Genomic DNA, 24,460 nt, shown 5'->3' with positions numbered 1-24,460 from the left:
TACAGTACCCGCAGCGCCTCCAGACCCCTCCCCAATGCACCACACCTCCGCACCTTCCCCTCCACCGCATGCGGCACTCCACCCCTCCCCCACACACTGTGCCTCCAGACCCCCTACACCACCCGCGGCTCCCACTCCTCCTCCCCTTCACCACCCACAGCACCTCCAGACCCCCTCCACCATCCACCCCCCATATATGTCTCCCCCCACACCTGCCCCCCTCCACCCGCAGCATCTGCAGACACCCTCCTCCATCCGCGGTCCCCCCCTCCCCCACCCATGGCACCCCCGCACCTGCCCCTCCACCACCTGCAGCACCTCCGGACCTCCTTCCCCATCCGCCGCACCACCCGTACCTGCCCCTACCCTACCCACGGTGCCTGCGGACCCCTACCCCACCCCCCGCCCCTTCCCATCCCACAGCACCTCCGGAACCCTTAACCCATCCGCAACATCCCCACACCTGCCCCGCTCCCACCCATGGCACCCCTGCCCCTCCCCCACCTGCAGTGCCTCCGGACCCCTCCCCCATCTGCAGCCCCCACTCCTCTGCCCCTCCCCCACCCGCAGCACTTCCCGACCCTTCCCCATCCGGACCCCCCCCCCACTTCCACCCCCCCTCCACCCGCTGCATCTACAGACACCCTCCCCCATCCGCAGTCCCCCCCGCACCTGCTACATTCTGTACATTGTGCCCTGCAGGTGCTGTTCACGCCGTCGCAAGGGGCTGCGCCTCCTTCACCATCGCACGCCCTTTCATTGTGCAATATTTAACCACTAACAAAGGAATGCAGGTAATACTCCATATAATACAAATATTGAACCCCAGAAAGGCATGCAAGGGTTAAGGGGGCGTAGCCCCTTGCGACGGTGTGAAGAGCGCCCGTAGGGCGCGATGAAGCACCTAGTTCAATGTATATTAGTCTTATCAGTAAGTATACAATGGAGTGCTCAGTACTGACAGCCAGATGGAACTCGACCAGTGGATATGAATTTGGTGTAAACTGAGGTTTATTTTCAATTTAAGACTGAAATATGAACAGTTTCTTGTAAAAATCTTGCAATAATGTTTTCCAGGAGAATGCACGGAGTTCATTCCAAAATGAACGGCTTATGTATGGAAACATTTTAATTATTTACTTTAAACTCAAGTCACAAGAATACATTTATATCGCATCATACTGTTTCGGCCAAATGAAATTCCGTAAAACACAGATTTGTTTTCAGTCTATAAATGGAAAAAATAAACAACATTAAATGGCACTTTCATAAATGGAAAAAAACACACCTTGTAGAAAGAAAGGCATCCGCAATAATACATTATTTCAAGTGTACAAAGTTTTAGAATCCGGTCTGTAATTGCATTGAAATGAAACACCAAAACCATAGCTGTCCCAATGGCCCTTTAACGACTTCCTTTTAGCCTGTAACACCAGTCGAATAGAATAACCCCCCCCCCCCCCCCCCCCCCAAAAAAAAAAATACCAAACAAGAAATTATATTTCTACATGAATACAAGGGAATGACTGGTTTAACAAAAATTGGCCAAGGGGTAGCAAGTCTTCAGATTTTGATGTTTATACAAAGCATGGAATCCTTTAAAAGAAGCAAAAGTTCTCTCTCTCTCCCACCACTGTAAAAGTCAAGTAGAATTGTGAGAAGAATCTTCTTGTAGGGTTTAGTCCTCAATAACAATTGGTTCATCGTTGACAGGGTGACGCATAGGTAGTTCCAAATGAGATTGGCAGATGACTATGTGTCTGTAAGGTCGACGGGCTGCGCGCTTGGTTTCACATGATGAGAGTAACTTGCGGACTTTCCTAAAGAAAAAAAAAAGGAAAGTGACATTTGTTAGTGAAAGTCCAATCTGACCCGAGCCTTCATAAGCTAAAAGTCATTAACCTGTTTCAGAACTTATGGACCACGTACTACAGCTTTTCACAGATTCACTTTCTGGAGATGGACTATGTATTTGCTGTTTCCTGCACCGATACTGGCAACATATTCCCAGTGCACTCTTGAGATGCAGTCAGGGCTGGGCAAAGCAATGCACTGGGGCCTCTACACACCTATTCATAACATGCTCCTCCTGTGGTCCTGCTCCGTTTCTTCACATACTTCCATACAGTGAATGGCTGTCAGCACTCTGGTGGATAGCTCCAGCCATCCACCAATCTGCATGCTGACAGCCATTCACTGTCTGGCAGCAGGCTGGGAGGCAGATAGAGAAGGCTGCCTCGCTGCTCTGATTGTGTGTCCACCACTGCTTAAATGCCCCTAGAATTGCGGAGCCCCGTGCAGTTGCCTAGTGTGTCCGTATGTTACGATGGCCCTGGATGCGGTCAGGGGACTCGCACCCTTTATAGCAGAGGTGAGCAATAAGTTGACATGCTAAAACTGTAGTGAGGCATGCTGGGATGTGTAGTTTAACAGCAACTGGGGGGCCTCTTATTGCCCTCCTCTGCTTTGTGTATGCATTTACGTTAACTGCAGTCTTCATTCCAAGCTATTATTTACGGCATTCGCACAGTGGGGGTTTCATTCCTCAAGCTCTGTCCTGATGGATATGATCAACTTCTCTATTATAAAACTCTGCAGTGTGCACCTCTATAGTCACACTGAACTATAACAATGTCTAGTTAGTAACTTACAAATCAGGCTTTCAACTGTGTAATAGCAACACAACATATCAGTCCCTGACCAGTGGGAGATCCACAGTATAGAAGGTATGGAAAAATGACAACTTGGGGTGTGCAAGTCCCCGTTCAATTCTTAGAAACAATGCTAACACAGGATGTGGTCAGGAGACCGCCGGTCACATTACCTATGCCTACATCCCACCCCCCTCTAAATGCTGACTATCAGGGACTATTCCCACTCGTGGGTGTCCACGACACCCACAGAGTGGGAATAGAGCCTGTGCGCTCACAACACAGAATCCGCAGCAAGCCTGCAAGGGGCTTGTTGCGCTCGTCCCCTCCCCGCCGGCGGTAACCCATACCCAACCTGCTTACACAGCCTGGACTGTTACTTGGAGAAGATACAAAAAAAGGGGGAGATGTACTAAGCTTTGAAAAGTGATACATTTCGCGGTGATGAAGTCCCAGCCAACCAGCTCCTAGCTGTCATTTTTCAGACACAGCCTGTGACATGGCAGCTAGGAGCTGATTGGCTGGTACTTCATCACGTGAAATGTATCACTTTTCAAGGCTTAGTACATCTGGCTCATAGAATGATCAGTGTGATGGGGCTGCATTCCTAAGCAGCACTGAACAGCACAAATAAGTCACCAACTCACTGTAATGGATAAATAGAGCTCCTGGTCTATAGCACACGTATAATAAGTAGTTTTCTGTATCTGTAATTTGGAGAAACCTGCAATGTGTGGGCATTCCCTAAACTGGCATATGTCTTGGTCAGCTCGTGGCTGGCTGTTATACATCTGGAAACAAACAAACAGTCACATTCTAAATATAAGCAACACATTTAGTTCTAATCCCTGCATGGTGTACACATTATTATTATTCTTTATTTATATGGCGCCACAAGGGTTCATATGCACATAATCAAACAGGAAAACAGTGACTTACAGTTGAAGACAATATCGGACAAGTACAGGGTAACTAAGCATAACTACACTGAGATAAGTATCACGTGGCAGAAGACTGCAGGATTTCGGCAGTTGAGGATTATTAAAGTAAGAAAGGATAAGCACATGAGGGAAGAGGGCCCTGCTCGTGAGAGCTTACATTCTAAAGGGGAGGGGCAGACAGACGGGTGACACAGATGGGGTACACATTGCGGTACAGTCACTATGGGTTTGCTTGAACTAGAGATTTTCATGTTCTTTGATGTGTGGTTTGTAAACTGTATGATTCTTTACAGGGCAAAGCACATCAAAGTGCATGAATTAAAACTAATTCAGATTTTTTCAAATGGGAGGGATGCAGTTTGGGTAATGTGTACCTGCTTGAGGAAAGAAGCGTTTGAGGCTTCTGGTGGGGATGGCCCTGTATCGTCTGCCAGATGGCAGCAGGTTGAGCGTGCCGTGGCTAGGGTGAAGCGGGTCCTTAACTATTCTAGTTGCCTGTTTTTTGGCTCTGGACAGATACAGATCATGGACAGGGGGAAGGTCAGCTCCGTTGATCTTCTCAGCTGACCTTACCACTCTTTGGAGCCTGCGTTTATCTCTCACGCTGGCGGAACTATACCAGACGATTATTGAGGAGCACAGCACAGATTCTATGACTGCAGAGTAGAAGAGGAGCAGGAGCTTCTGTGGGATGTTGAACTTCTTAAGTTGCCTTAGGAAGAACAGTCTCTAAAGAAGCTTTTGGGGTTTAAATGAAAGAGTTGTTTGGGGTTATCAGCCTAAACTAACTGTACACATCAAATACTCATTTATCACTTACAAATCCTACTGCAACCCAGTTAATAGTAATGCGGCCTGAAACCAATGCGGTTTAACAATATCCCATAAACCAATTTGAGAGAATAATAAGAAATTGCAAAAATGCAGAAACGTGTAACACGCCTGAATAAATGACCTTCAGATTTACCAACAGGGCACATGGCCCACATAAGATGACAGTAACTGGAATTCATGCATATGTAATCATAGATCATGACACAAACAAAATGTATGGAGGGTGGGTACAGATGTGTCCTCATACACCTAGCCTTAATTTGCCACGCGGAACAAAACGCCTGACACGAGTGAGCTGGGCCGATAGGTTTATCACAGCGACCTTTTTTTTTAAATTGGCGTCTGTTCTCCGGCAGGGTCCACACGTTATTCACAGGATAACATTGGGGATATGAAGACGCGACAGCGGATTTGCACCAATCGGTCAAAGCTTTCGACCTCCCAGCAAGCAATGGGCCTGTCCATATATCCCCGCCTCCTGGCTCAGGCAAATCAGTTTTTTGTTTGGTGCGGCAGGAGCCGGACCATGGTCAGAGGGCTGCTAGTTTTTTAGCAGCCATAGGCTTTTTTATTTTATTTTTATAGTCTTACTATTTTTTTGAGCGATCTTTCTAAAAAGCGTCTTATACGTACCTTAGATAGTTGCTCCAACAACTCCCCGCCGGGTCGCGACAATGCTTACTCACGAGTACAGTGCTGTTTCGGTGGGCGACTGTGTCGGATGTACTCGCACGTCCAGCAGACGTTTCCAGGCTGTGGCCGTAACACGGGAAGAAGGTATGGCATCGGTTCTGCTTAGAGGGGGAACACGAACACAGCCGCACTGTTTTGGGAGGAGACTACCAAACAGTCGCTGACACGGCTGCTACCTATGGTGCACCAGCGCTAGGCCCTAGGGATCATAGGCTCCAGGTGTAGTATGAGGCCGCAATCCCTAGGGTTGATGTCAGCAGTGGGGAGTCAGACACTCCCTTGGTCGTCCCTCCCCCCAGTTCATAACCAGTTTCCTCCGAGTCTCCCGCCATGAACTGATTTCCTGCTTCCGTCTGAGATGCTGTGTATCTAAGGGGACCCAGTCGCAACATAGGTGGCTGTGTGACTGGTGCGCCGGTGTTCACTTGGGCATCTGTGTTCATTGTAGGTTCAAGGGACGAGTGTGTACACTATTAGCGTCTGGATCCACTCACCGTTCGCTAACGTATTGATAGATCCTGGAAGCGGGGTGAGTCTCCCTGTATCCCACTCTACTGAGTCAGGTAATACAGCACTAAGTCTCTATCTACCTTTGAGTACGAATAGTTAGGTAAGTGCCTGATGCATAGGAGTCTGATAACTTCGCTGTGGGACTGAATATGGTTAAATCCTATATAAGGTAATGCAGTAATATGTTTCTCCTACATACTTGAAATGTATTTGTAGTTGATTATGTGCTCATCTTGCTTATTATACTAATGTATACCCTGTGACTGATAGCTAGTGTGATTGCTGACTTTACTATAATTCTGTCAGTTTTTCTGTGTGTCTGATCCTCAATGCTGGTGCAAAGCAGGGTAGGGTCGGATTGTGTGTCACTTTAACAAATTTTAAAGTGATTACAGTCACAATTTGTGTAGTAACACTGTACAGGTGTGTGATTTATTTATCATGTCTAAGATTGGCAAGGGAGAGGAAAAATACACTTTCCATAGCAGCACCAACACTCATTTCATGTTTGTCTTGCAAAGCTGGGTTAACCTATCAGGATCTGGTTCAAAAGGGATTATGTGCAAAATGTTTTAGTTGTCACTGAAGCCTCTTAAATAACTGAGGCAGGCATAGGTTCTAGTTGAACCTTCATGGGCTACTTTGCACAGACATCCAATATAGCTGAGCAGATTATGCCAGCTCCTATACCAGGGATAGGTTAACCTATTAACCCTTACATGCAACATTCATTCTCAGGTTTTTCCACCTCGGAAATTGGCAGCCTCTCACAAAAAGCAGGCTGAAAGGCCGGTGGTAAGTAAATCACATAGACATGAATATCTTCACAGTCTACACATGTTTTAGATGAGGATTCGTCGGAGGATGAGAACTCATTGCACTTCGGCGGAAGGTCTGAGTTCAGTGGACATACCTGAGCTAATTAGTGCTATGTAAGCCATTCTATCCTTAGAAGAGGCATCAGAGCCTGTGTTAAAAACTAAAGCAACTGTGTTTAAACGTCCCAAAACAGCTGATGGAAATTATGCAAGAGGTTTGGGTTACGCCCAGTAAGAAGTTAGATTTCCAAGAAATGGAATTCCAATTATCCTCGTCCAGCTGGGGACTATTTTAAAAAAGGCAGGTGGCTCCCAAAGTAGATTTGCATGTCATTAGATTGGTGCGAAAATCTACATTACTTCTGCTTTCAACATAAATGATGTTACGGATAGGAGAGTCGATGGTTTTCTAAAAAAACAATTTTTTCCTTGTCTTGGGCAATAATTAGACCAGCCATGGATTCAGTCTGGATGACATAAGCAATGGCAGCCTGTGCTGATGTATTAAAGAAGGATCTTTCAATGACATCTAGAGAGAAAAAATTCCACATTGCACATATCAAACATGTAGCGATAAGTGGCCCTGGATATGGATACAATTGCCTCTTAGGCATCAGCTTCAGCAGTAGCAGCTTGCAGAGCAGGTTGGCTATGTACATGGTAAGCTGACTCAGAATCCAGGAAGGTTCTGGAGTCTTATCCTGGTTTACTGGAGATATTCTTTTTGGTAAAGAATTAAACAGTGTTTTGGAGTCAGAAGCAGACTCCAAGAAAGTGGAGTTTCCTTTCACACATAAATTCAAGCCTAGTTTCCAGCTTTTCAGTCTTTTCGGAATCAAGGAAAAGCAAAAGGAAAGGGTAATGACAAACAGTCCCAATACAACAAGTGTGCTAAGAATAAAGGTATTGGGCTACCAGAGAACCAGTTTTTAAATCTGAAGACAAGCCATCAGCCTGATGGTGCGGGCCTCCACCTGGGGGAACCAAGGGTGTGAGGCTGACTTCTTCAGTTTTGCACAAATCTGTCAGCAGTCTACTACAGATGCCTGGGTGAAAGAAGCTGTATCTCATGGTTATGATCTACAGCCACACCACACTGGACAAGCCCAATCTTATCTGATCTTGGAAGCTAAGCAGTGTTGGTCCTGGTTAGTACTTGGATGGTAAACCACCTGGGAATACTAGGCGCTGTAGGTGTTTTCAAGAAATACCCTCATTAAAAGTTTGTACCAGCCCGTCTTCAGTGGAAACGAAGATCAGAGCTTTGCAAGAGGCAGTTCAGGAGTTGCTTCAGTCAGGAGTGATAATTCCAGTTCCTCTTGCACAACGAGGACAACGTTTTCATTCCAACCTGTTTTTAGTCGTTCCGGCCCATACTCAATCTAAAAGCGCTGAACAAATACATTTGGGTGCCTTGGGTTTCATATGGAGACTTTACGTTCCATTATTTTAGCCATGGAGAAGGAGGATTTTATGGTATCCCTGAATATCCAGGATGCTTATCTACATGTTTCTGTAGCACTGTTCCATCAGCGCTATGTCGGGTTTGTTATCCTCCAGCATAATTTTCAGTTTCAGGCCCTACCATTTGGACTGACCACAGCTCCCAGAGTATTCACCAAAATGATGGTGGTGATGGCATCTTATCTCCGTTTGCAGGGGATAAGGATTTTTCAAAATCCATACCTCGACAACTTATTAATCCTCAGGAATTGTTCAGTGTTATCTGCCACAGACAACAGCTTGTTACAGAGATATAAACGATAAAACAATAGGTGAGTGCGCTGTCAACGGCAGCCTGTATAGGGATGGTTAGTCCCTGAGAAAGTGAATACAGGAAAAAAAGAATACTGGCGCCGGCTGAGTTTCAAATAATGAATGGAAGCAAATTTAACAATAAAAAATTATTCATACATTTATTAAAAATAGACTAAAAATGATTACAACAAATCTAATTGTCAAAGGGTTAATATAATGGGTAAGGAATTGAGAGTCTCTCAAATTGTTATGTGACCACTTCTATTTCCACTTGTTACAGAGATATGGTTGGCTCAAAAATTGGGCAAAGTCGTCTCTGGTTCCGTCACAACTGATGACTCACTTGGGGGCTGTGTTGGAATTGTGTATTCAGAGAGTAATTTTACCTCTGAACAAAATATCCAAAATTCACTTAAGGACTCAGGAGTTGCTACACAGTCAAACGGTCTCCATTTACGCATTAATGCGTGTGATGGGTTTGAAGGTGTAGTCATTCAACATGATGAAGTATACTCTGTTCCACTCGATATAACTGCAACGTCTGATCCTTTCCAAGTGGAAAGGTTTTTTTCATCATACAATAAAAGCGCAGATTATGGTCTCTCCTCTGGAAGTTAGGAGGTCAATAGCCTGGTGGCTACAGACATCCTATCAGGCAAAGGAGGCTCCTTAGGATATCAGATTGGGAAACTCTGACAATGGGTGCCAGCCTGCAGGGCTGGGGAGAAGTGTCAGGAAGGAGTTGTTTCCAGGGGCAGCGGACCATAGAAGAATGTTGCCTGCCAATAAATATATTGGAACTTCGGGCCATATATATAGCATTTATTAAGCCAAAGAATATCGATCTGATGAAACCAGTTCGAATCCGTTCAGGCATTGCAATGGCAGTAGCGTACCTCAACTATCAGGGAGGAACTCGCAGCCAAAACACAATGAAGTAGCTAAGTCACACCTTAAGGTGGGCAGAACTTTATTTTCCGCAGTCTTCATTCCAGGAGTCCTAAACTGGGAAGTGGATTTTCTCAGTAGACATGCCATTCATGCAAACAAATGGGCTTTACACCCCAAGGTCTTGCAAACTCTGGTAGATAATGGGGGTTACCGGAGATAGATCTCATGGCGTCCCGTCAGAACAACAAAGTTTCCGCATACAGGTCAAGAACAAAGGATCCCAGAGCGACCTTTGTGGATGATTTGTCAACTTTCGTCTGGCTCACGTGTTTCCACCAATTGCCTTGTGATCTAGGGTGATGCTAAAGGTAAGACAAGGTAAGCGTGCCGTGATACTAATAGCTCCGACTTGGTCCAGAAGACAATGGTACACAGATCAACAGAGAATGTCGATGGATGCTCCATTCCTACTCCTTCATTGTTCAGATCTACTGTCTCAGGGTCCTGGTTATCACAAACACCTGGATCGACTGTCTTTGATGGCATGGCTCTTGAGACTTCCATTCTGAAGGCAAGAGGATCTCACAACAGGTAATTCAAACTGTGCTCAGAGCAAGGAAACTGTCCTCAGCTCGCATTTATCACCAAATATAGCAAGCCTGTATTCAATGGTGCACTAATCAAAAATCTGACCCTTGGTTTTTCAGAGTTTCCAGAGTCTTCGCATTCCTTCAAGCAGAAATGCATAAAGGTTTATGGGTGGCTTCCTTGAGAGTACAAGTGTCAGCATTGACTGTATTGTTCCAAAAGAAAATTGCTAAACCTGCAGGATGTACAAACTTTTTTCCAGGGAATGTTGCACATTCCACCACCTTTGTTCCTCCTTCAGTGCCTTGGGACTTAAGTTTAGTCCTAAAGGCCCTTCAAGTTGCCCCATTTGAACCACTAAAAAGGCTGGATCTTAAATGGTTGACAGCTAAAGTTCTATTTCTACTGGCTATTGCTTCAGTTAGAAGAGTTTCAGTTTTAGGGGCATTGTTATGTCACCCTCCATTTCTGATTTTTTTTATACAGATAGAGCGGTTCTTAGAACCAAATCTGGGTATCTTCCTAAGGTGGTGTCTAAATTTCACCTTAAAGAAGAAATTGTTGTCTCGGTCTTCCAGGGGCCGGACCTTTCTGCGGGAGATGCATCGTTGGACGTAGTCCGTGCCTTAATGATCTACGTCGATCGTACCAGTGCTGTCAGAAAGACAGACACTTTCTTTGTTCTCTACGGATTTCACAAGAGAGAATGGCCTGCTGATAAGCAGATACTGGCAAAGTGGCTCTGGATGAAAATTTCAGAAGCATATTCTCTAGCTGATCTCCCTGTTCTGGCTAATGTCTCTGCTCATTCTGCTTGTAAGGTAGGTCCATTATGGGCAGCACAATGTGGAGCTTCAGCAGAATAGATATGTTTGGTAGCCTCATGGTCTCCATTAACACATTCATTAGACATTATCTCTTTGATACCTTTGCCTCTCAGGACGCTGAATTCAGGAGAAGAGTTCTTCTGTCCATTCAGGAGCGTCCCCACCACTAAACTGCTTTGGGACATCCCAATGTTATCCTGTAGATAACCTGTGGACCCTGCCGGAGAAATATTCGTTATGGTAAGAACTTACCGTTGATAACGGTATTTCTCCTAAGTCCATAGGGATTCCACCCTGACGCACCTGATTTGAGGATCCTTTCACTCACTAACCTCTTCCTTCTTGTACGGAAGGGTGCGCATGTACATTCTTCTTGCCTGATTAGGGCTCTCTATGATGCTCTTGCCTTGAGCTTTGGAAAAACAACTGATTTGCCTGAGCCAGGAGGCGGGGATACAGTATATGGATGTGCCCATTGCATGCTGGGAGGCTGAAAGCTTTGACCGATTGGTGCAAATTTGCCGTCGCATCATCATATCCCCAATGCGTGTGTCCGCGTGCTATCTATGCCCGTGTCCTATTATGAAATTAATGCATAACCAGTGTTAATCTATGTATATTGCTAATTTTTACTACTTGAAGCACTGAACATTAGACCAAGTATTATACCAATTATAGAGACTCGGTCTTGTTCTCTATCTTAGCAGTTTAGTGCTAGTGCTATTGATATTATGTTAATTGTCAGACACTCTGACCAGACACTCTGATATCCTTTAAATAATGGATGATAGCTATGTTAAATGAGCTTGTGTATGCAGTGTATCTAGGTCAGTGAACTAGGAGCAGTATGAGGTTTCTGCAGCTCAAATCAATAGGCAATGATGCAACAATGTTTCCATGATAATCCTCAAAGCCACTTAATAATTTTTCAGTAGTATCTATGATACAATTACACCCAGTATTTGACAGACAATTATATTGAACTGTAGGGATCGGTATTCCCACCCTTCTGATTAATAACTCAGTGAGAATGCTATACTAAATGCCAGATGCCCTAATATCTTGTAATAGAGAGATATTGGCTGGGTGAATTCAGCTGATGTGTTGTGCATTTGTGTCAGCCAATAGGGAGCAGTGTGAGGTCTCTACGATTTAATCTACTGACAAAAATGTAACATTGTTTGAAACTACTCCTCTAAGCTGTTCAATAACCACATTGAAAAATTTATGATACAATTTGATAATTATAGATACAAGAAATGTCTCAGTATCATCTTGTGTAGCTATACAGTGAATATACTTATGCCATAGGGAATATTAGAGTTTTACCAAAAAAATCTGTACCTGAATTAGTATTATTGAAAACATACAGTACAGACAAATTAGATATAGATATTCCTAATGGTGGCAATTAAATCGGCAGCGTGAAAATAATTCACCACTAATTGATCATCCTAAACTAAAGGATGACGTTTTCTTTCTTCCAGTTTATAGGTATTTAATCCCTATTATTAAATATGCCTCCCTTTTAGGGACATGCTTATTGTGAATAGCTGATTGATATGGCAATTTGCTACATATTTGAATACAATAATACTAAGGAGTGGGGGTGATAATTATCTCTTACTGTACAATATAGATACTAAAATTGGACCTTGATGATCATATTCAATTAATTAATTGCACATGCTGATTTCATCATCAGCCTAACTAAGCTGTTAATATTATTAATTAAAAAGGGTTTGACTCTTGTCCTGGACACTCTATACATCTGCAAAGAATCTTACTTGAACAGCTGTATAAGAAATAGCATATAACAAAGGATTTTATTCCTCGGAGGAATTATACAGTCAAAGTAATAACAGACTGCATTATCAGTACCACCACGAGAGTGCTGGAAATATGACAATTAACACATGATTATTGGTCGAGAGAAGCCGAACTTTGTTGTCAGCCACTTTCATTATTATATGAGTGGGACAAATACGGCAATCGATATATGAATTAGCGATCTAGGAGATTAACAACTGATAATTAAATAATTCAATACACTGGTTTAAGTAAAGAACAATAGTATATTTAACAGGGCATAAGAATAAACACGCGGACTCACATTTTAATCTTTAATCACGTTTATTATTCTCATGCACTTTTTGTATGTGTTGTATGTGTCTAAATTTTAACCTCTATACCTGTAGTTTGTGTGTTTGTCATTGTCACACTATTTTAACATAATAACAATAAAAGTTAAATTTTATGAATATAAAGGTGGATGTGGGTATCAGGTCACTCCTCCTTTTGTGCACCGACAATACAGCCCTTTTTCTCTTCCTACTGTATCCCCAATGTTATCCTGTGGATCTTATGGACTTAGGAGAAATATCGTTATCAACGGTAAGTTCTTACCATAACGAATATATTTGCATAGCAGATGCAGTGAAACACTGCTCCTGTTTGTACCACAGACCTTGGGCTGTGACTTTAACTGCAGAGGAATCAGTATTAAGCATGTACAGTTGCAGATGAAGCACAACGGAACTTAGCGTGAGAAAAAGACACGGCCGCTACATCGTAGCACTATGTATACAGATCAGACTCAGACAAAGATATACAAGTGTCACATATCAAATTAATTGGTGAAGTCTTGTGAAGCAGTTTTGTTGCATCGCATTGTGACCAAAAGGAAGCTCAATGCAAACAGAGTTGCATGGGACCTGGTGTGCCAAGAAGTTCTGTTTTGCGCAACTGCAGCAATAGTGTACGAGGACATGGGTGGAGGAGCTTAGTTACAATACCACAAGGATAGTTACAAAAACTTTGGATCTCTTAAAGGATTACCACATAGGAAACGAATTAGTCTACAAACCATTCATCACTCATACCAAAGTCAATGACCTTCGCTCACATCTCGTCCGAGCTTACTTGCCGCAAGTTAAACCATTGGCACTGAACAATAAGACATAAATACATAAGATTACCTCAACGGTAAAAGTTTTGCGAAATTAACATAGATAAGAAAGAAAATGGACCATGAAATTGTATTTTCAAAAACTGGGAACATGTAGAAAATAAAAGAAACCTAACATAACAAAAAGAACTTGATGTCATGTTATGTTTACGCGGCATGTAAATATATAAGCAGAACCATCAAGCCACTCAAGCTCAGAATCCTTCAATATGCAAAATGTCCAAAATGTAACTATTTCAAAGACAGGATACCAATGGAATCATACATTTCACATCTGAGGGAATTGATGCAATGGACTAAAAATAAAGGCGACCTAAGAACACTACAGTAATAATTTCAGACAATGTGGATCCGTGAACCTAAGAAGCAGTCATAGGTCTGTGCAGCTCTCACTGAACCTGAGACCATTCCACACATTTAACCAGTAATACAATCTGTTGGGAAACAAAGGATTCCTTTGCTCTACCAAAATGCAATTGAACCCAATCAGGTGTGAATAATCATCAGGAGTTCCCTTGCCATACAATAGCCACAATTGTTACAACACCTACACCTTTGCTTGGTATAATATAAATGGAAAAATACAAAATCCAGCTTTTTAGCTACTTTACATATTTCTACTTTTCAAAAAACATGTTTTGTCATATTTAGATTATTATATTTAGCAGTTATATATTTTTCACTTTATCTCTTTAATCTTGTGGTATTTGATTCACTATTTTATTAATGTGTCTTTATTCCAATGACACCATCTATTTTTAATAAATCAAGCTTGTTAAATTTTACTTTTAGCACTGCACCCAGGTCATAAAATGGTCTACCAGATTCTTGGAAATGCCCTCTAAGCACTGTGTGGAATAATGTGAAATAGCAGCAGGCATATTGTTAACTTGAGGCACTATAATGTGACATAATATGAACTGTGGGTGCTGTGTGGTATAATGTAACACGGGGCACTACTAGTGGGCACAAAATGAACTGCTGTGGAGAGAGGTGTCTCTAAAAGGGGTAAGGGTCCCTTTCAAAATGTTGCTATGGAGTCCACAAACTTATCGCTACACCCCTACATAAAAGTGGTCTCAGGAGAGCAAGTCCTAGATGCCACCTGAGTCCAGGATACCTGAACTGTTAGAAAACTGTCCCCTTTAAGACCACCAGAACTAAGCACTCATGTTTAGTAGAGCAATGTAAGGAATGACAAGTTCGCTGACTAGGGCACACTACTGACTGAGCAGGGCGGACTTAGCTTCCTCCATGCTGATACACAGGTTGTGTATGAAATAGCGGCTGTTGGGATGCCGGCGGTCACATGACCGACTGCAGCATCCTGACTATGAGGATTCCAACACCGAACAAGGGTAAGTATTTTACACCTCTTCTGCCCCCTACCCTAACCCTTGGGGGTGGTGGCTAGGACTAACCCTTGAGGGGTGAAGATGATTGTAAACTACCCACCTAGTGCCTAACCTCTCCCCCCTGGGCCCTTTCCCCTATACCTACCTTTAACATTCCTGCGTAGTTGTCTCGAGTAGTGTAAGGATTCCGGTGACAGTTACATGACCACTGGCATACAGACCAACGGGATGCTGAACGCATCCCCTGATCCATAGCTCACACAAATATTCATATGAAATCCCTATAACACCCAACTTTAATAAAAAGAAGCACTTTTAGACACACATTACCATTTTGCCTCCTTTATGAGACTCTCTTTTCATAGTCTGTTATACATAGGCCTACTAGGCAACAGCCAACTCACCAGCCAGACACACAGCAGCACTGAGGTACAGGTGCTCCTGCGTTATGTGGACCATACTAAACCTATATTATCCAATATGGTACAATTGATACTTCTGACAACAGGGAAATTAATATTTCTGGATGACTCTGCTTAGGCGATAATTCTGTCAACACACCCTTACTGATCATTGCCTATGTGAGAACACCCAGGTAAAGCACACAAACACCCATTCAGTCACAAGTGGCGACGCAACTCAGGTGCGTGCAGGTCTGCATAGCCCATACTGCACGCTGGGATCTGAAGCAGCTGCACTGGGAACACACACAAAATATGCTCCACAATCAGACGCACGTTTCACTGTCCATCAGCACCTATACACTTTACCTATACTACACAACAGGCCTTCAGCACTATTCTAGAGACTGTCGCCATTTTTCCCCATTTAAATTGTATCTTTTGTTTTCATCTGCATTCACGTTTCTATTCCATCACTGTTTCCATCACATTTTCCTGGCGATCAGCAACACCCTGTCTACAACAGGTCACAGCTCCCGCTCTGTGTACTTTTGTTTAACCTTAGCACATCCACCTGTTTATCCATGTGACAAAATGAAACCTTTTTTTGCACTTATTTACCAGACAGCATAGAAGAGGATTGCCACGTATTATTAGTGCTCTAAGACTGAACAAAACAATAATAAGGTAGTGAGTTAGACGCAACTGTTATCACAGCCGCAAATAGTGAGTTTTAGCAAACTGCGCCAGTGCAGAAGTGAATTTATACATTTTTGTGCATCTCTGGGCAATACAACGCCAGACGGATCTTAGCCGGATCTCTCTCTGTGTGAAACGGACGACGGCACTTTGGTTGCATGCAGGAGATCTGTCTCATGGGAGTGTAGCTAGAGTTCTGTGCTATTGTGAGTCATGAGTACAGTGAAGGGAAGCCTGATTCTGACAGATCTCTGGCACCTAGGATTCACTTCCGTCCTGCCCACTACCGCTGGTCACTATGTAGCAGTGCAGCGCAGCACATCAGGCATGAAGAGAGGATAGACTGCTGTTGCTCAGCGGACCTCCCCAGCCCATCACACGCTGCTTTGTTAGAAAGGGAGGCTGCTACCTTTCAGTGAAACTGGGCATTTTGGGGCGGTAACTAGGTGGCAACAATGCAGATGCATTTAATGTTTTGTACAATTCAGCATTGTGCATATTGAGAAGGGCAGCCTGTTTCTGATGGGTACCTTGCACCGTGTATAGTGCTAGTGAGAGTATTAGCACTGAAGATACGGCTGCAGCGGCCAGCATGAAAAATGAATGGGTGGCTTTAAATGAATGGAAACTTGCATTGGTATTAGGTAGTCAATCTGGCTTCCATGGCTACAACCACTTTGTGTCCGACTCACAAACAGGCCACAAGCATTCAATAACTATTGAAGAATTTCCTGCATACTCTGCATAATATATAATCAAATTTAGTTATACAGTGTGTGTGCATATATAATATATATATATATATATATATATAAACTTAACGCAGATCTCTGTTTAAACCTGAAGGAGGCTCGAACAGAAATCTGTGTTGCATGCCCTGTTAGCCGATGCCGTGAATTGTTAACCCATAGCTCTGGGAACTTATCCTGCATTCTATGGGTTAATGGGAGTTAGCAAGTACATATCCTTGTTACTGTGTGGAGTTAATCAGGGTTATTATCATTATTGTAAACAATGGCATTCTATTTGTGGTTATATTGCTTTGTTCCAATGGATTATTAATACAGTATTATCTTATATAATAAAAGGGCAAACGCTGCTCCTCACCTCTATAGGGGAAATTTAAGTGTTTTGGCACTAGATGGCACCAGATAGAGCAATTCAAGTGTGGCTCCATTCGGCCACGCACGGCTCTCGACGCTGACATTACTTTTATGTTGTTCCGTCACTTTGACAGCTGGTAATTTAGTTTATTACATAAAATCCACAGACATTTGGTTCAAAAGAATAAAAAACAAGTATTACTTTACTACTGTTCTACGAGCGCAGCCACTTACTGTAAATACTGTAAATTGGGTGCATTAGGAAGAGGCATGTGATGATACATATGTACAGAACAGATGTTTCCAAGCAATCCCAGCGGAGCCCCAGTGTTTGAGGATCTTATTAATAAATAAGATCCTCATTAACCTGTGCTTATCCTAATAAATCACATGAAGCTTTCTATAACATAACACAGGGGATCAGCCAGGACCACAGATGATAGGACTAGTTCAATAATGAGGCGCCCCTATTTCAAAGGAATCGCATTTACGTATATCAGGGAGACAACTGGGGTGATTAAAGCGGAATCCATGGCTTCCGGAGACTGGATACTTTATACATACATTGAGATTTATGAAACTAATGCAAAATACCAAAGCCCGGTCTGATGTTAATCACACAACACAGTGCCCACTTTAATGTGTATTCTACAAAGCAAAATCCTCATCTAATGCCCATTAAACAGTCCATCTGTCCTTACACATTGCCTAACCTCTGTCATATCCATTATAGCATGATGGGGAATCTTTGGCACTCCAGCTGTTGTTGAACTACACATCCCAGCATGCTCTGCTACAGTTTTAGCATGGCCAAATTGCAAAACTGTAGCAGGGCATGCTGGGATGTGTAGTTCAACAACAGCTGGAGTGCCAAAGGTTCCCCATCCCTGCATTATAGGTATCATAGGGATTTTACCGCCCCCACTTCTGTCCATCATACAGTGCTCCACCACTTGATGTTCTTTATAGATTGCACTGTGAGGTCCACGTTACACACTGTACAAACCTCCCATTATGCCCATTACATAAAGTCTAGCCCGTGATTTTCTTATCTGCAGGCTAATAGTTCCCCGCATGAGGCAGGAAATCCAGCTAGCAAGGTGCCAATCAATTTTCTTGCCAACAGTGCCTTCATAATAGCGTAGAGCAAAGTGACACAGAGTCTCTTTCCTGTGACAGAACAGAGGCTACGTAATACGCATATGGGTGCAATGCATTAAACTCATATTAATATTGTATGATTTGCAGTTCAGTGTATCTGTCATACGACTATTGTATGTGTACACACATGTGAAATATATAAATATACAAACATATATACAATTGTGCTCATAAGTTTACATACCCTAGCAGAATTTGTGATTTTCTGGCCATTTGTCAGAGAATATGAATGATAACTCACAAACTTTTCTTTCACTCATGGTTAGTGGTTGGGTGAAGCCATTTATTGTCAAACAACTGTGTTTACTCTTTTTAAATCATAATGACAACAGAAACTACCCAAATGACCCTGATCAAAAGTTTACATACCCTGGAGATTTTGGCCTGATAACATGCACACAAGTTGACACAACGGGGTTTGAATGGCTTCACCCAACCACTATACATGAGTGAAAGAAAAGTTTGTGAGTTATCATTCATATTCTCTGACAAATGGCCAGAAAATCAAATTCTGCTAGGGTATTAGGGTATGTAAACTTATGAGCACAACTGTGTATATATATATATATATATATATATATATATATATATATATATATATACACACACACGCACACTGTATATTGGTTCATGTTTTCACAAAGTTCATGTGTTCCAGGTCACCCAGCAGGTGCACAGTATATCACCAACTGTCACATTTTGAATATTCACAGGTGACCTGGAAAACATGAACTGTGTGGGGTCCTGAGGACTGAGTTTGAGAACCTGTGCTCTATGTGGATGATATATATGCATTTTTTCTGCAGCTCGTTGCATTACCTGCACCTACCTTGTTTCTTCTGTCGCCATATAAAACACGTCATCGGGCGCATCAATCCAGTTCATCTGCCTTCTCTTGACTGGGGGCAGACAACCACCTCGGATTAATCTGACCTTTGCTGGGTAGGATTTCCCATTGAGCAGTAAGTTTCGGTTTGGTCCCTTGTGGAAAAATAAAAAACACAATTAAAAAAAAAAATGAATGACACCTGCTGACACAATAGACAGTGTTTATCTATAATCACCATAATACCCTCCATGTAATTAAACGTTATATTGTCCTTTTTGTCTTCTCCATACATAGTTCAATGAAAAAGAAATCACCTTTCTATGTTGGCGCCTATTATATTAATATTACATAGGAGGCTACAGACATCACTTCATTGAGAGGCGGGTTAGGGCTGGTTATATGGGCTGTTTTAGGTCACCTTTTCAGGTAGTCACAGCCCAGTTCTGTGACATGAGATTCTGCAACCTATGTAGTTAGAAGCTAAGAAGGTAATTACCATGGGCCTGAGCGTGAGTCAGACGCATGCCGATATTCACGCTAAGTGGCTGGTTTCCATCTGTGAATGCATCTAAATCACTAGTCGCACTGCGCATAGTTATTATTATTATTACATTTTATTTATAAGGCGCCACATGTGTTTCGCAGCGCCGTACAAAGGACAGTACAGGGGACAAAACATTGCATTACAGTAAATAAATAACAGAAATAGAGTAGAGGTAACAGAGCACCACACATTCTCAAGACATAGTACAGCTAAGATGTAAGTATTGAGGGAGTGATCATCGTACTACTAGAGGCTGGTGGCCATAGATGGAGATGAGCCTTTACTAGCAGGATAAAGATGGTCGTTGAGTAGGGGAGAGCTGTGAGTGAAATGTGTTGAGACGAGGGCTTAGATAACAAGAGGAAAGAGGGCCCTGCTCTGAAGAGCTAACAATCTATTGGGGAGGGGCGACAGACAGATGACAAGAGGTGCAGGCAAGTGGGAGGTAGCCTGATAGCAGTATGCAAGCAAAGCTGAGATGTTCACGGCATGAGGCAGGGGAGGTGGAGGCGCGGCTTCAGCTCTGGGTTATGCATCAGAAGGGTACGCTTTGATGAATAGGTGGGTTTTTAGTGCCCGTTTGAAGCTTTGCAAGGTTGGGGAGAGTCTAATGGAGCGGGGGAGTGCGTTCCACTGAAGGGGTGCAGCACGGGCAAAATCCTGAACTCGTGCATGGGAAGCAGTAACCAGGGCGGTGGAGAGGCGATGGTCATTAGTCGACCGTAGGGGGCGGGAGGGAGTATGAAGGGAAAGGAGGTTGGAGATGTAGGGAGCAGTGGAATTAGAGATGGCCTTGTATGTGAGGGTGAGGAGTTTGAAGAGGATTCTGTAGGGGAATGGGAGCCAGTGTAGATTTTGTTGAAGGGGAGTGGCAGATGTGGTGCGGCGTGAGAGAAAGATGAGCCGAGCTGCGGAGTTGAGGACAGATTGGAGGGGAGCAAGATGGGAGCAAGCGAGGCCAGTGAGGAGGACATTGCAGTAGTCAAGTGGTGAGATGACCAGTGAGTGGATGATGAGTTTAGTTGCACTCTGGGAGAGATATGGCCTGATACGAGCAATGTTGCATAGCTGGAAACGACAGGATTGTGCCAGAGCTTGGATGTGGGGTGCAAAGGAGAGGGAGGAGTCAAGAGTCACGCCCAGGCAGCGGAGTTGGGGAACGGGGGAGATGGTGGTGTTGTCAACAATGATGGAGATATTGGTCGGGGGTGTTGCTCTGGATGAGGGGAAGATGATGAGTTCCGTTTTGTCCATGTTGAGCTTTAGAGAGCGTTCAGACATCCAGGAGGAGATTGCAGAGAGGCAGCTCGAAACCTGAGAGAGGACAGATCAGGATATGAGAGGTAGAATTGTGTGTCATCAGCATAGAGGTGGTATTGAAGGCCAAATGAGTTAATGAGCGCACCCAGAGAAGAGGTATACAGGGAGAACAGAAGGGGTCCAAGGACAGAACCCTGAGGGACACCAACAGGAAGGATGGAAGGGTGTGAGGTGGTGCTTGAGGCAGACACAGAGAAGGAGCGGTTAGTGAGGTAAGAAGAAAACCAGTCAAGGACAGTGCTAGAGAGGCCAGCGTTTTGGAGTGTGCCGAGGAGGAGAGGATGATCTACGGTATCAAAGGCAGCAGAGAGGTCCAGAATGATGAGCAGAGAGAAGTGGCCCCTGGATTTGGCCGAAAGCAGGTCATTGGTGACTTTTACCAGGGCAGTCTCAGTTGAGTGGAGTGGGCGAAAGCCAGATTGTAGTGGATCGAGGATGGAGTTGTCAGAGAGGTAGCTTGTGAGACGGCTGTAAACTAGTCGTTCAAGTAATTTGGAGGCGAAAGGGAGAAGAGAGATGGGGCGGTAGTTAGTGGGTGATGAAGGGTCGAGGTTGGGTTTTTTGAGAATAGGTGAGACCAGAGCATGTTTGAATGGTGAGGGGTAGATGCCGGTGGAGAGGGACAGGTTAAAGAGGTGAGCAAGGTGGGAGCAGGCAGTGGGGGAGAGGGAGCGGAAAAGACGGGAGGGGAGGGGGTCCAGGGGGCAGGTGGTGGGGGGGGAGGATAAGATGAGGGAGTGGACTTCCTTTTCTGAAGTCGGATGGAAGGAGGACAGGGTGGGATAGATGGAGGGGAGGGATAGAGGGGGCAGGGGGGTAGCAGAGGGGTGACGGCGGGAGATGTCGTGTCGGATATCCTCAATTTTGGAGATGAAGAAGGAGGCAAAGTCAGTGGCAGTGAGGGATGATGGGAGGGGAGGAGGAGGGGGGCGAAGGAGAATGTTGAAAGTTTCAAAGAGACGGCGTGGACAGGAGGACTGAGAAGAGATGAGTGCTTGGAAAAAGTGATGGAGAATATACACCCAGCATGTGGCTGGTGCACCCTCAGTGGTGTGACCAATGGCTGCTTCTATACGACCCACCAAGCAACTGGGTGTCTCAGTCCATCACATACAGGCTCAGGGTTTGTGCACCATTGATGACTTGTAACGATATTACGATAAAGCCACAGACCCCACAACGGCATAAGACGCAGACATTAAGGTGGACACAGAATCAGCCCCCTAAAGTCCTGGACATATGATAAATCATACAGTATGAGAAAATTAACGAAAAACAGGTTTTTAATGGTCAATATGATATTAAAAAGTGATAGCTTGGCTTTAAATCATAAAAACAAATATTGTAGAAACTTAGAAAATAGAAATATGTGCTTTATGTAAAAGCTTCTTAGATGTATCCATAGGGCTAATCCTTTGGCTAATTTATCCAGTCTAAAGGTCGATACATAATGGGGGTAATTCCAAGTTGATCGCAGCAGGAATTTTTTTTAGCAGTTGGGCAAAACCATGTGCACTGCAGGGGAGGCAGATGTAACATGTGCAGAGAGAGTTAGATTTGGGTGTGGTGTGTTCAATCTGCAATCTAAATTGCAGTGTAAAAATAAAGCAGCCAGTATTTACCCTGCACAGAAACAAAAGAACCCAACCAAATCTAACTCTATCTGCACATGTTATATCTGCCTCCCCTGCAGTGCACATGGTTTTGCCCAACTGCTAACAAAAATCCTGCTGCGATCAACTTGGAATTACCCCCAATGTCAAAATAAGTATAATGTAGACACTGTCAAAATGTCGACGCCCAAAGAGTTGAAACCTGCAGAATGTTGATACATGAAATGTTAGCACAGTTAAAATGTCGACAGTAGACATTTTAGGGTTAGTGTTGAGGGCTAGGTTTAAAATTGGGTGTCAACATTATGAACCTGATATTTTTAGTTGTTGACAGTGTAAACATGTCTACATTTAGTCTTTTATTGTGGTTGTCGACCTGAACATGTTGGCATTTTGTCTGCCGACATGTCGTATAATATGCTGTCTATATAATGACTATCAGCATGTATGATACTCTGACTGTATGGCGGCACTTTAGTGATTCTGCAGTACGGCCGGCAGGTTCCTGTGCAGGAGTTCTGTCTGCACCTTGTGATTCTGTGACCGTTCCATTCTTGGTGAAAACATTTCTGCTACCTACAAAGAAAGATGGGACCACAAGGCATTCTCAGCCCAGGAAAACAGGGACCTGGGGGCATAGTGTTTAGGGATGGGGGTGGGGTCAGCGTTTGCATTCGTTGCCTTGATAAGTAGTCCTGAAAGAACTTTGCAATGTGATGGTACAAGTAGTCAACTGGAGACATTTCTTGAATAAAGGCTACAAAAGCAATCCAGCTTTGACAAAATAGAAGTAATAACACACCATGTTACCTGGCTCATGAATATCTGATTACACAGATAAAAAGTTGAAAGGATCAAGGGAAATGTTGGGAAATGTGTAGCGCAGCCAAGAATACAGATACAGGGAGAATGACAAAAGCGAAGATGTAGAAGATTTCTTAACGGATTGTGTTCTAGATACATAAAAGACCTTTCTTTCTTAGAAGTTGGCACAAGTTTAATTAAGATCATGAAAGAGATCTAGAGAAACGGAGCGATAATCTAAGCAATCTGACTAGATTGCTTAGATTTTCATCAAGATTTCTCCGCTGCTGCTAGATTGGCCTGCATGCAGGCTCAATCTAGCAGGTCGCTCATTTCACCCCCCCCCCCCCCCCCCCGCTCAGCACACATCTCTCCCCTGATCTGCCGGTGAGTACTGGCCTTAAGAGAGGGAGTTATCAAGAGTATCACACAATATAATCAGGTAAAAAAAAAAAAAAAAAGGTTACGCAAAGACTGGCCGGGTACTCAAGTCTGTCCACCCAGGCTTCTATGACAAACATCGGGATTCCCAATGACCTAATAAACATGCCGCCCTCATTTTACAGACTAAACTACAAATCCCATTCCACTCTCTCCAAGAATTCATCAATCTTGTCCTTAGGCCCAGATTGATCAAGCCGTGGGGAGTGCTAAACTGCACAGTGCTAAAGTACCAGCTCCTAAAAGCCACGTTACAGCCTGTGTTTGAAAAGTGACAGTTAGGAGCCGATTGGTTGCTACTTAGGGGTCTATTCATGAAGCAGTGAAAGAGTGGAGAAGTGAGCCTGTGGAGAAGTTGCCCATGGCAACCAATCAGCTCCTCCGTACAATTGTGTAGTATGCAAATTCTAGATGTTACTTCAATGCTGATTGGTTGCCATGGGCAACTTCTCCGCTGGCTCACTTCTCCACACTTTTCACTGCTTCATGAATTGACCCCTTTATCACCATGCAATTTATAATTCTTCAAAGTTTGATAAATCTGGGCCTAAAAGTGTTCAAATCAGATTTAAAACAGTAAAACTATATAAAATAAATCTAAATCTTGTGTCAATTATCCTTTATTTGTAGTGCACCATAAGGAATCCGCAGTGATGCAGAAAGTACATACAAAACACGCGTATCACTGTATAAAGGAACCTTTAACCACTT

The 24,460-nt window shown here is 43.6% G+C and overlaps 1 protein-coding gene and 1 pseudogene across 9 annotated transcripts in view; one reads left to right on the top strand and one right to left on the bottom strand.

Annotated features, from left to right (window-relative positions):
• Positions 1 to 1,474: 1,474 nt before the first annotated feature.
• MTA1 (metastasis associated 1) overlaps positions 1,475 to 24,460 on the bottom strand; it is a 298,988-nt gene continuing 276,002 nt past the window's right edge. For 2 of the 9 annotated variants that reach the window (XM_063947327.1, XM_063947328.1), the window contains exons 20-21: positions 19,028 to 19,179; positions 1,476 to 1,820 (exon numbers count right to left, since the gene is read on the bottom strand). In XM_063947327.1, the coding sequence (XP_063803397.1) occupies positions 1,679 to 1,820; positions 19,028 to 19,179 (294 nt within the window). In that variant the 3' untranslated portion in view covers positions 1,476 to 1,678. Of the gene's footprint in view, positions 1,821 to 19,017; positions 19,180 to 24,460 lie in introns of all 9 variants that reach the window. The other 7 variants (XM_063947329.1, XM_063947330.1, XM_063947333.1 and 4 more) reach the window with 4 other exon arrangements.
• Positions 7,526 to 7,644, top strand: LOC134981958 (5S ribosomal RNA; annotated as a pseudogene).

This window comes from Pseudophryne corroboree, chromosome 12, assembly GCF_028390025.1.
Source record: "Pseudophryne corroboree isolate aPseCor3 chromosome 12, aPseCor3.hap2, whole genome shotgun sequence".
Lineage (NCBI taxonomy): Eukaryota > Metazoa > Chordata > Amphibia > Anura > Myobatrachidae > Pseudophryne > Pseudophryne corroboree.
Note: the sequence above shows the minus strand (reverse complement) of the source record. Positions and strands in the feature narration are given on the sequence as shown.